This window comes from Xyrauchen texanus, chromosome 35, assembly GCF_025860055.1.
Source record: "Xyrauchen texanus isolate HMW12.3.18 chromosome 35, RBS_HiC_50CHRs, whole genome shotgun sequence".
NCBI classification, from domain to species: domain Eukaryota; kingdom Metazoa; phylum Chordata; class Actinopteri; order Cypriniformes; family Catostomidae; genus Xyrauchen; species Xyrauchen texanus.
The window spans coordinates 38,548,711-38,561,431 of record NC_068310.1 but is presented as its reverse complement, the minus strand read 5'-3'; the positions used below and the strand labels follow the sequence as shown (position 1 = coordinate 38,561,431).

The 12,721-nt window shown below is 37.7% G+C and overlaps 1 protein-coding gene across 2 annotated transcripts in view; it reads left to right on the top strand.

Moving 5' to 3' along the window:
* Window positions 1–1,053: 1,053 nt before the first annotated feature.
* The window catches only part of LOC127628912 (ferrochelatase, mitochondrial-like), an 18,961-nt gene continuing 7,293 nt past the window's right edge, over window positions 1,054–12,721 (top strand). The window contains exons 1-8 of one of the 2 annotated variants that reach the window (XM_052105892.1): window positions 1,054–1,237; window positions 4,728–4,836; window positions 4,938–5,057; window positions 8,132–8,280; window positions 8,946–9,080; window positions 10,233–10,339; window positions 12,160–12,258; window positions 12,367–12,474. In XM_052105892.1, the coding sequence (XP_051961852.1) occupies window positions 1,201–1,237; window positions 4,728–4,836; window positions 4,938–5,057; window positions 8,132–8,280; window positions 8,946–9,080; window positions 10,233–10,339; window positions 12,160–12,258; window positions 12,367–12,474 (864 nt within the window). In that variant the 5' untranslated portion in view covers window positions 1,054–1,200. Of the gene's footprint in view, window positions 1,238–4,727; window positions 4,837–4,934; window positions 5,058–8,131; window positions 8,281–8,945; window positions 9,081–10,232; window positions 10,340–12,159; window positions 12,259–12,366; window positions 12,475–12,721 lie in introns of both variants that reach the window. The other variant, XM_052105891.1, reaches the window with a different exon arrangement.

Genomic DNA, 12,721 nt, shown 5'->3' with positions numbered 1-12,721 from the left:
ATCCATACGCATCAAACTGACTATTATATGTAAATATAATATATATTTGTCAACAAACACATTTAAGTAAAAATAATAGTAGTAACAAATTATACATAAAGAGAATATATATATATATATATATAAAGATAGATAAAAAAGCTATTAAAACTTTTAAACTGTAATATAATATAAAATTGAATAGAAAATGTGAATTATTTTTATTATTTATGATTTACTTTTTTTTCAAAAAACACACACACATATATATATATATATATAATTATAAAAAATATATTAGAATATAATGGTTTTTTTTTTTGCATTATTTATGATTTACTTCTTTTTCTAAAAAACGTATATATATATATTATTTATTTATTTTTTGCGCAAACCATGGTTTTACTATCGTAATTTTGCTATAACAATGAAAAGTAACCATGTTATTTTTGGGGAAACTATTGTTTTAATACAGTATAATATATCCAAATAGTAACCATGGTTTTATTATAGATTAACCATGATTAATATTGTGGTTACTATGGTTTTACTACAAATACTGTGGCTGAAATATGGTTACTTTTGCAAACCATGTTAAATAAAGGGTACAAAAACACACAAATATATATATATAAATTAAAAACAAATAATATATATATATATATATATATATATATATATATATATATATATATATATATTGTGTGTGTGTAACAAAATTAATTAAAACATTTTAACAGTAATATAGTATAAAATAAATATAAATAAACATTTATTTTATTATTTACTATTTACCTCTTTTTCTAAAAAAAACCGCATATATATATATATATGTATATGTATGTATATATAAACCATAGTTTATAAAAACGTTTTAACAGTTTGAAATAAAATCTAGACATATAATAGATAGATAGAAAAAACATATTTTACTATTTATGATTTACTTTGTTTCTAATGAACGCTCCTGATTGGTCTGCATAGCTGACTACGTCATCGTGTCTGTTTTGCTGGCCGTGCGGATGTATGGGCGTGTCGTGGGGCGGGGCTATTAACGTCATCACGCCGCGGTAACATTGACACCGATCAGCACTTTATATCGGAATTTAAGCGCTTGTAAGACACAGTAAAGAGAAGCAGGAGGTTTAAATCTGCTGTTTGTTTATTAATCTGCTTTATCGCTTTGAGGCTCGAGAGGACTTTTCGACACAGTGGTAAATAATGGCATTTTTGGGCAGCGCGTGCCGGCTCCTACAGTGTAAGTATAAATGAATCCAAGTACGCACATGATACGCATTCGTTCACATGATTACATCATTATCTATATACTTTATTATCATTTATACGGTTTGCTATGCACAGTTAACAGCATGATGGCTGGAATGAGCTGTGCTGCTGTTAGCTTGGTGTTCTTGAAGGTTAAAGTGTGCCCGTGACTTTACTCTGTATATTGTACTGCAGTTTATTTGAACTCTCTGGCGATAAATCTCTTGGATTAAGAGTCTGTATTGATTCATGCATTAATGTGCGTAAAACGAAATGAGTTCATTTACGTTCATGAACCGTCAAGAAATACCAGGAGTTAAAGTTTGCGCGGCGTTAAACGCGTTACACAACACATGCTTTCGTAACTGCGTAACAGCGGCGCCCTCCGGCCGCATGGCGCTACTGCAGTGCTTTATAATGAGATCACGTGGTCAAAGTGTTACAACATGATTAATGCTGTTTGATATTTCAGATGTCATATGATACATGCCAGTATTTTAATCCCGGGGTTTTATGTCTAATCTATTTTAAGATTCTTTATTAAATGGCTTTTATGTACTAAACACTATTTTGACATGTTTAAGTCAAACAATATTTTTTTTTTATTTGGTATCCAAAGTGTAAAAAAGTTTGGAAATGGGAATTTGGTGAATCTCACGAGAGCAAGTTTAGGTGACTGACCCCCTGAAGAGAAAATTACAGTTGTTTGTTTTTTTTTTTTGTTTTTTTGGAAATGGTTTTGCACTAAATTTACCATGTTTTTCCTACAGTCAGCGTATTTTAAGCGAAAGCATAATAATAATAATAATAACAATAATAGAGGAAAGTGAAAACTATGGTAATAAAAATAATTTTGTGATCATGTTTTAACTATAAAAATACTATAGTTTAATACAATTTTATATGGAAAATTTCATGACGATTCAATGTTTTTTTTTTGGCAGAAACATGTTTATTAATAATATATATAATGTTAATTATAGTGTTTTGCAGAAATCTTGTTCTTGTAGTAGGCTCAAAATGGAGTGGTGGTGTAGTGGGCTAAAGCACATAACTGGTAAACTGGTAATCAGAAGGTTGCTGGTTTGATCCCCACAGCCACCACCATTGTGTCCTTGAGTAAGACACTTAACTCCAGGTTGCTCTGGGGGGATTGTCCCTGTAATAAGTGCTCTGTAAGTCACTTTGGATAAAAGCGTCTGCCAAATGCATAAAATCTTTTTTTTATATATATATATATATAAAAAAGAAACAATAAAAAATATATATATATATACACTCACCTAAAGGATTATTAGGAACACCTGTTCAATTTCTCATTAATGCAATTATCTAATCAACCAATCACATGGCAGTTGCTTCAATGCATTTAGGGGTGTGGTCCTGGTCAAGACAATCTCCTGAACTCCAAACTGAATGTCAGAATGGGAAAGAAAGGTGATTTAAGCCATTTTGAGCGTGGCATGGTTGTTGGTGCCAGGCGGGCGGTCTGAGTATTTCACAATCTGCTCAGTTACTGGGATTTTCACGCACAACCATTTCTAGGGTTTACAAAGAATGGTGTGAAAAGGAAAAACATCCAGTATCGCGGCAGTCCTGTGGGCTGAAAATGCCTTGTTGATGCTAGAGGTCAGAGGAGAATGGGCCGACTGATTCAAGCTGATAGAAGAGCAACTTTGACTGAAATAACCACTCGTTACAACCGAGGTATGCAGCAAAGCATTTGTGAAGCCACAACACGCACAACCTTGAGGCGGATGGGCTACAACAGCAGAAGACCCCACGGGTACCACTCATCTCCACTACAAATAGGAAAAAGAGGCTACAATTTGCAAGAGCTCACCAAAATTGGACAGTTGAAGACTGGAAAAATGTTGCCTGGTCTGATGAGTCTCGATTTCTGTTGAGACATTCAGATGGTAGAGTCAGAATTTGGCGTAAACAGAATGAGAACATGGATCCATCATGCCTTGTTACCACTGTGCAGGCTGGTGGTGGTGGTGTAATGGTGTGGGGGATGTTTTCTTGGCACACTTTAGGCCCCTTAGTGCCAATTGGGCATCGTTTAAATGCCACGGCCTACCTGAGCATTGTTTCTGACCATGTCCATCCCTTTATGGCCACCATGTACCCATCCTCTGATGGCTACTTCCAGCAGGATAATGCACCATGTCACAAAGCTCGAATCATTTCAAATTGGTTTCTTGAACATGACAATGAGTTCACTGTATTAAAATGGCCCCCACAGTCACCAGATCTCAACCCAATAGAGCATCTTTGGGATGTGGTGGAGCAGGAGCTTCGTGCCCTGGATGTGCATCCCACAAATCTCCATCAACTGCAAGATGCTATCCTATCAATATGGGCCAACATTTCTAAAGAATGCTTTCAGCACCTTGTTGAATCAATGCCACGTAGAATTAAGGCAGTTCTGAAGGCGAAAGGGGGTCAAACACAGTATTAGTATGTGTTCCTAATAATCCTTTAGGTGAGTGTATATAAGAAATAATAATAATAATAATAATAATAAAAAATAAAAAATATATATATAAGAAATAATAAAATAATAAAAAAATATATAAAAAATAATAAGAAATCAAAAATAATAAGAAATCAAAAATCTTATATATAAATAATAATAATAAAATATATATAAGAAATAATAATAAACTAATTAATTAATAAATAAAATATAAGAAATAATAATAAATTAATTAATTAATAAATAAAATATAAGAAATAATAATAAATATATATATATATATATATATATATATATATATAAATAATAATAAAATAATTAATATATATATATAATAAATAAATTAATAAATAAAATATATATAAGAAATAATAATAAATAAATTAATAAATTAAATATATATAAGATAATAATAAATAAATTAATAAATTAAATATATATAAGAAATAATAATAAAAAAAACCTGTTTATATATTGTATATACACCTTTGGAAAAGTTGAGATGACGGCAGAATGATCAGTTTCTCTGGATTCACTCTTTATGTGTGTGTGTGTGTGTGTGTGTGTGTGTGTGTGTGTGTGTGTGTTTGAGTAAAATTAACATTTGTGTTTTATTCTATAAATTACTGACGATATTTCTGCCAAATTCCAAATAAAAATATAAACACAAGCCATCAAACAAAGACGAGATGCTTGAATTTTTGCACCTGGAGTGGCATAAAGTCGCCCAACAGCGATGTGATAGACTGGCAGAGGGCATGCCAACTGGCATGAAAGCTGTGATTGAACATCAGGATTATTCCAGCAAATATTGATTTATAAACTCTAACATTGTGTTGATTAATAATGAATATGAACTTGTTTTCTTTCCATTATTCGAGGTCTGAAACAGCATCTTTTGTGTTATTTTGACCAGTCGTCATTTTCTGCAAATAAATGTTATAAGTGACCATATTAGTACTGTAGATTGAACATGTTGTGTTTGTGTATTGTTGTGCAGTGGTCAGATGCGGTCCGCCGGTCAGTTTGTGCACGAGTGTGTCTCTCAGAGGACAGTCGACAGCAGCTGCGTTTGCCAGTTCACCCGCTCCAGAGACACACGAGAGCAGGTACAGCGTCCACAATCACTCGTCCTTGTAAAGCTTCACAAAGAAATCTCTTGAACATTCTGGTTCTTAACTGAAACTCTTTGTGTTCATTTAATCAGCAGAAAACCCAAAACAGGGATCCTGATGCTGAACATGGGCGGCCCCGAGAAACTTGAAGACGTTCATGATTTCCTCCTTCGGCTCTTTTCGGACACAGACCTCATACAACTTCCTGTGCAGAAGTAAGAACACACTTTTAGAAAGACGTTATGAAAAAATTGCTTTTGTTTTAACTTGCACAATAGATTTACGTTCGCGTGCTATAAGTTTTACGTTCGCGTGCTGTAAGTTTTACGTTCGCGTGCTGTAAGTTTTACGTTCACGTGCTATAAGTTTTGCGTTCACGTGCTATAAGTTTTACGTTCACGTATGAGGTGTGATTTGTGCACTTACTTTGCAAACTAAGCAATCATCGTGTCGATCGTCACGTACATTGCCGTGACCAATGACGTGTGATAACGTACGTGTGGATAAGCGCGTGGATAACGTCGCTGGCGTGGATAAGCGGCGTGGATAGCGTCGCGCGTGGATAACGTCGGCGTGGATAGCGTACTGCGTGGATAAGCGCGTGGATAACGCATGCGTGGATAAGCGCCTGGATTAATACTTAGGCAAATATCTATTATCTTCACTATTGTACCTTTTTAATTTGGGATGTAATCATAACACACACGTTTTCATGTTTTTTTGTGGGTTGTACAACAGTGTAGACACTATTAGTAATCAGTATAATTAGTATATTTATATGTAGGCCTATGCAAGATTTATAGTAGAACTGCAAAAACTGTTATCTTACTTAAGGCTGCCAGTTAGTAAAAGGTAAATCAATTAATTCAAATTTGCAGTTGATATTTGACAGATTTTACTGCAGCCTACAGCAATTTTATAAAACTATACATTTAGTAAGGCTAACACTTACCAAAATTGTTCTATTACTTCTTTTCAACTAAAAAATAAGTATACTTTCAGTCTACATTTTATATACTTCTCAAAAATATACTTTATGTACCTCTCAGAAATATACTTAAAATTACATTAGGTATAGGCCCTACTTGATTTATACTGAGAGAAAAGTCCAAGTATATTTGGCCTGCACTTGTACGCAATCTTTTGATCAAGATACTTAAAAGTAGTATTCAAAGCTTGGCTGGTAGTGGGTTAACTCTTTTGATCGAGTTGCCTATTTTATATATTTATATATGTTAACGAAAAACTATGTTAAAAAATTATATATATATATATATAATTTTTTTACATAGTTTTTCGTATACAGTCTTATAATTTCTATAATTATATATATTTTATAATTATAACTTATAACGTATGAAAATATTGATTAAAATATTGATATAAAACTGTCACAGTGTCTGGTTTGTGTTTCCCGGGTGTCCACTAGAGGTCTCTTCCCCATACTGTCACCATTCACTCTGGAACTGCATTCCCCACAATCCTTGTCTGTACCAATCACTGTTCATTGCACTCAGCTGTTCCCTGTTATTCATTGTTAGTATCTGTGTATTTATACCCTGTCTGTTCAGTCATTGTCACGGAGTCCTTGTTATATGTCACACCACTTCTGAGTTCTGTTTCTAGCTTGTTTTAGTTCTTGTGTTTGGTTTGATTATTTGGATTTTGACCCCTGCCTGGAAGACTACGATTTTGGATTACCCCATTAAAAACTACTGCTATTGGATTACTGTTTCCTGTGTGTGTTATGTGACAAAAACAGATAATTTTCTAATTCTGCGTTTCTGAATTTCTGTGTAGGCTAGTCCATTGCTAGTGTACATAGGAATTTACTTTAATTCTACTTTAATCTTTCCTGCCATTGACTAAATTTTCCAGACGTTTATCCACACGTACGTTATCCAGACGTTTATCCACACGTTTATCCACACGTACGTTATCCAGATGTTGATCCACACGTACGTTATCCAGACGTTTATCCACACGTTTACCCACGCGTACGTTATTCAGACGCAAAGTAAATACAAACCTTTTTCAGCTACGTCGTCGCCACGCCGCCGCGGACTTTGAGCGCAGCTCCAACACGTGACCGTGACGTGTGACGTCTCAAATCTTACATCTGACGCCTGAATACTATGGGATTTTGGCCAGACGGCTCGCGAGCGTATACACGTTAGTTCACCTCTCAGTTTGCTTAGCGATCGCCAAAAAGTGCATAAATCACACCTCATATTCACGTGCTGTAAGTTTTACGTTCACGTGCTATAAGTTTTACGTTCGCGTGCTATAAGTTTTACGTTCACGTGCTATAAGTTTTACGTTCGCGTGCTATAAGTTTTACGTTCGCGTGCTGTAAGTTTTACGTTCACGTGCTATAAGTTTTACGTTCACGTGCTATAAGTTTTACGTTCGCGTGCTATAAGTTTTACGTTCGCGTGCTATAAGTTTTACGTTCGCGTGCTGTAAGTTTTACGTTCACGTGCTATAAGTTTTGCGTTCGCGTGCTGTAAGTTTTACGTTCGCGTGCTGTAAGTTTTACGTTCGCGTGCTGTAAGTTTTACGTTCGCGTGCTGTAAGTTTTACGTTCGCGTGCTGTAAGTTTTACGTTCGCGTGCTGTAAGTTTTACGTTCGCGTGCTGTAAGTTTTACGTTCGCGTGCTGTTTTACGTTCACGCGCAATACGTTTTGCGTTCACGCGCTATACGTTTTGCGTTCACGCGCTATACGTTTTGCGTTCACGCGCTATACGTTTTGCGTTCACGCGCTATAAGTTTTGCGTTCACGCGCTATAAGTTTTGCGTTCACGCGCTATACGTTTTGCGTTCACGCGCTATACGTTTTGCGTTCACGCGCAATACGTTTTGCGTTCACGCGCAATACGTTTTGCGTTCACGCGCTACACGTTTTGCGTTCACGCGCTACACGTTTTGCGTTCACGCGCTATAAGTTTTGCGTTCACGCGCTACACGTTTTGCGTTCACGTGCTATAAGTTTTGCGTTCACGCGCTACACGTTTTGCGTTCACGTGCAATACTTTTGCGTTCACGTGCAATACTTTTGCGTTCACATGCAATACTTTTGCGTTCACGTGCTACACGTTTTGCGTTCACGTGCTATACGTTTTGCGTTCACGTGCAATTCCCACCTTACATTTGAATATGCTGTTTCACTTGTAATTACTGCATGTCCCTTTAAGGGAAGTAAAATGTGTTGCAAACGGTGTTTCATGTCTCCTGTAAAGGGAATATCTTTAATAGCTTCTCAAAAGTGCATGTTGCATCTGTCACAGTAAACTCGGCCCGTTCATTGCCAAACGACGCACCCCAAAGATCCAAGAGCAGTACAGCAGGATCGGAGGAGGGTCACCCATCAAAGCCTGGACCACCATGCAGGGAGAAGGGATGGTTAAACTCCTGGACGAGATTTGCCCTGAGACGGGTGAGAGCGCATGTGATGTTTTTATAGATTGCATAAATACTTGCTAGTGTTGCTACTGATGCTTTTACATGTATTTGAACGGGACTACTTCATCTTCTCGTGTGTCTCCTGTGAGTCTGATGGTGTCTGTTGTTTTGTGAGCGATCACAATATAATCCGAATGAAACAGAGGAACTGACATCTTTAACAACATATCTGTAGAGAGCCACATAGAGATAAAGAGACACGAGAAGCCCTGTGTGTGATAGATTAAACTGGTGTCTCACACACCCGATAATCTAATGAGCGGGAAACTGTGTGAGCTCTTTAATGCAACTTCCTGTTTGAGAATGGCAGGATATTTCTCATTTGGTTTGGTGCTGACCAACCGTAACTTTTACATCAAATAAAAATGATGCAATTTCACTCAACATGTGCATAAATAATGTGTTCAAACTAACAAAGAGACTTTGTGTAAAGAACCAGATTATAGCGACCACGAGGAGGTTGTCTAATGGCCTAATTATACATTATATATTATTATCCTTTAACACTGAATATTCCACTAGTTATTCAAACTACAGACTGACTAGTCGATTATGAAAATTGGTAGTTTGGAAAATCCGAAATAAAAGTGATGATGGTAATTAGTTAATGAATATATCCGTCTGTCTGTGTGTTTGTAGCTCCTCATAAGTTCTATATTGGTTTCCGGTATGTTCATCCGCTCACTGAAGATGCTGTAGAACAGATGGAGAAAGATGGTGTACAGAGAGCCGTCGCCTTCACACAGTATCCACAGTACAGCTGCTCCACTACAGGTACACACACACACACACACACACACACACACACACACACACACAATGTGCCAGAAACGTGCAGGTACACACCCATACACGCACACACGTGTACACACACACAGGTATACACACACACATACGCGTAGGTATACATACACGCACACACATGTGTACACATACGCGCAGGTATACACACACACATACGCGCAGGTATACACACACACATACGCGCAGGTATACATACACGCACACACATGTGTACACATACGCGCAGGTATACACACACATACGCGCAGGTATACACGCGCGCGCAGGTATACACACACACACACACACATACGCGCAAGGTATACATACACGCGCACACACATGTGTACACATACGGGCAGGTACACACGCACACATACGCGCAGGTACACACGCACACATACGGGCAGGTACACACACACACACGTACAGGCAGGTACACACACACAAACATACGGGCAGGTACACACACACACACATTCGCAGGTGTACACACACATACACGCAGGTATACACACGCACACATACGGCAGGTATACACACACATGTACACACATACGCGCAGGTATACACACACACACACATACGCGCAGGTACACACACACACACATTCGCAGGTGTACACACACATACGCGCAGGTACACACGCACACATACGGCAGGTATACACACACGTGTACACACATACGCGCAGGTACACACAAACACACGCGCAGGTACACACACACACACACACACACACACATTTACGGGCAGGTACACACACGAACACATACACGCAGGTACACACACACGTGCAGAATCGCACCCACACGGGCAGGTATACTCACATATATATATATACACACAGTCACAGGTATACACACCCACACACAGGTAAACACACACAGGTGTACACACACAGCAGTGTTTTAATACTACCTAATTAATGCATCACAACATGAATGGCTATTAGCATCTATTACATACTGTATGACATGCCTTTACAAATCCGTATTCAGTGAATGTAAACATTTCATCAAACACAATCATTTATTATATCAGTTGTCTTTCTGTCCACATGTCTAATGTGTGTGTGTGTCCACAGTCTATGTGTGTGTGTGTGTGTGTGTGTGTGTGTGTGTGTGTGTGTGTGCACGGCAGGCAGCAGTCTGAATGCGATCTACAGGTACTACAGTAACCGTGGCGACAGGCCAAAGATGAACTGGAGTGTGATTGACAGGTGGCCAACACACCCTCTACTGGTCGAGGTAACAAACATGTTTTGCACATCACAGTCTTTGATCAAACATTGTGTCGAGTGTCACAAGACGGGATAAAACCAGCCGCGGCGTCTGTTCATCAGCGTTACCGTAGCAATAATGAACACCAGTCAGCAGGTGTTCATGCCAGCCTGTGAGTTGCATCTGAGGAGGTTAAAATGACCAAAATGCCAGCACTTATTCAAAGGATTGATTATCTGTTGAGTTTTATGATAATCGAGAATCGATTTAACGAGAAATCTGTGATCATTCGAAATGCACGCAACCCACCCAGAGACGCATGTGACACCACGACAACTAGAGGAACTAGAGGAAGAGATTGTCAAGACAAACTTTGAGCCTTTTCTGAAAGTTAGTTTTAAAAAAAATTAAGTTTGAAGGAAAGAAAGGCAAAAGAGAGCAAGTCTGTGTGGGTTTGTTTACATTTGAATTTTTTATTACACTTCGATTTTGCATAGTCTTGGCCCATTGACACTCTCCGTTAATGTAAGTCTATGGGATTTTGGTGATTTTTAGTTTTATCGTCTCCTGTGTGAAAACCGTTAAACGAGTCCGAACAGTCTGAAGGTTTGCGCCGAGTTTGTTGGATGTAGTTTGAAAGCTTCAGGATGAGTCACAATTGCAAATTTTGGGCTTGGTTGAGGGATTCTGAAAAAAAACTAGGGATGCAGCGACGTATCGGCCGGCGATATTTATTGACCAAATTAAAACCATCGGCAAATCCATTTTAAGCATAAAAACAACGCCAATATTAAAACTGATGGTTCGTTTATAATTAATAATCATAACAATCTTTGTAAAAACTCTGAATATTGTGGTATAATGGATAATGCCATCCGGACCGCTAGAGGGCGCCGCTTGCTCACACAATGCTGACTGAAGCGCTGTTTTTAAACTTTCAAGCTTCATGACCATATTGCGACTTCACTCTCCACTCAATCAATCATGCAGCATTAATGGAAACTTTACTCCGATGTCTCATAAGTCAACGTTTGCTAGTTTTAAAGCGTTTAGATGGTTTTACCTCACCATGTATAGGTGCCGCTTACACTACCGATGTTACTACTACCTCTGTACATCTGCACAATCCAGACATTATAATGATAGCCACAGAATGTAGGAGGAACACGTCATATTTCATGTGTAAACATTCTCGTTCTCACATTGAGGAAGAACCGTCGTTACAGATGTAGTAGTAACATCGGTAGTGTAAGCGGCACCTATACATGGTGAGGTAAAACCATCTAAACGCTTTAAAACTAGCAAACGTTGACTTACGAGACATCGGAGTAAAGTTTCCATTAATGCTGCACGATGGATTGAGTTGAGAGTGAAGTCGCAATATGGTCATGAACGATTACTAAAGCTTGTAAGTTTAAAAACAGCGCTTCAGTCAGCATTGTGTGAGCAAGCGGCGCCCTCTAGCGGTCCGGATGGCATTATCCATTATACCACAATAGAACATAAAAGGGTGTTTTGTTGCTGAGGTAACCACATGTAAACATGTAAAATGTGGGTTCTGTTGTTAGTGCAAAAAATGTTTTAGAAGTATAAAATGATACTTGAAGTATTTTGTATCTCTTTGTACATGTTTAAAAGTAAAACAGGAAACAAAAGATGAGCGCTAACGGTAAAATGTTCATATCGGTGAATCCCAACATAACTGATACGCTTTCATATGATGCACAAGTTTCTTTTTATGGAATGTTTGTTGTGGTCGTCATGGAGACGCATCTTCCAGTGTGTGTTATTGTTTCCCCAGTGTGTTTGCAGTCATACATGAGGGTGTAACAATGTTTCTTTCTCAGTGTTTTGCGGAGCATGTACGAAACGAACTGGACAAGTTTCCCCCTGAGAAGAGGGACGACGTGGTGATTTTATTCTCCGCTCATTCTCTGCCCATGTCTGTGAGTCACACTTGATCTCTGATGGAATTTTAAGCATTTTATTGGTGATTTAATAACTGTGTAAGAATTGTTTAGAACACATAGAACAAATCTTTGTTTGTATTTAAGGTTGTAAACAGGGGTGACCCGTACCCACAGGAAGTTGGCGCTACAGTTCAGAGGGTGATGGATCGGTTGGGTCACTGTAACCCGTACAGACTCGTCTGGCAGTCAAAGGTCAGAATCACCTAATAAACCGAACTCAAATCATCCAATTAATGATACACTTAATATTCAAAACTCATATACTTAATATGCATTATTCATAGGTTTAATATTCACACACATGTGACCACAACAAATGCATATTAATGGAGTCCAACACCACATATATAAATGCCCTTAATTAAACATATTAAACACTTTCTACTGTATTTAAATACAAATCTAATATTCCCTTAAAGGGATAGATCACCTGAAAATT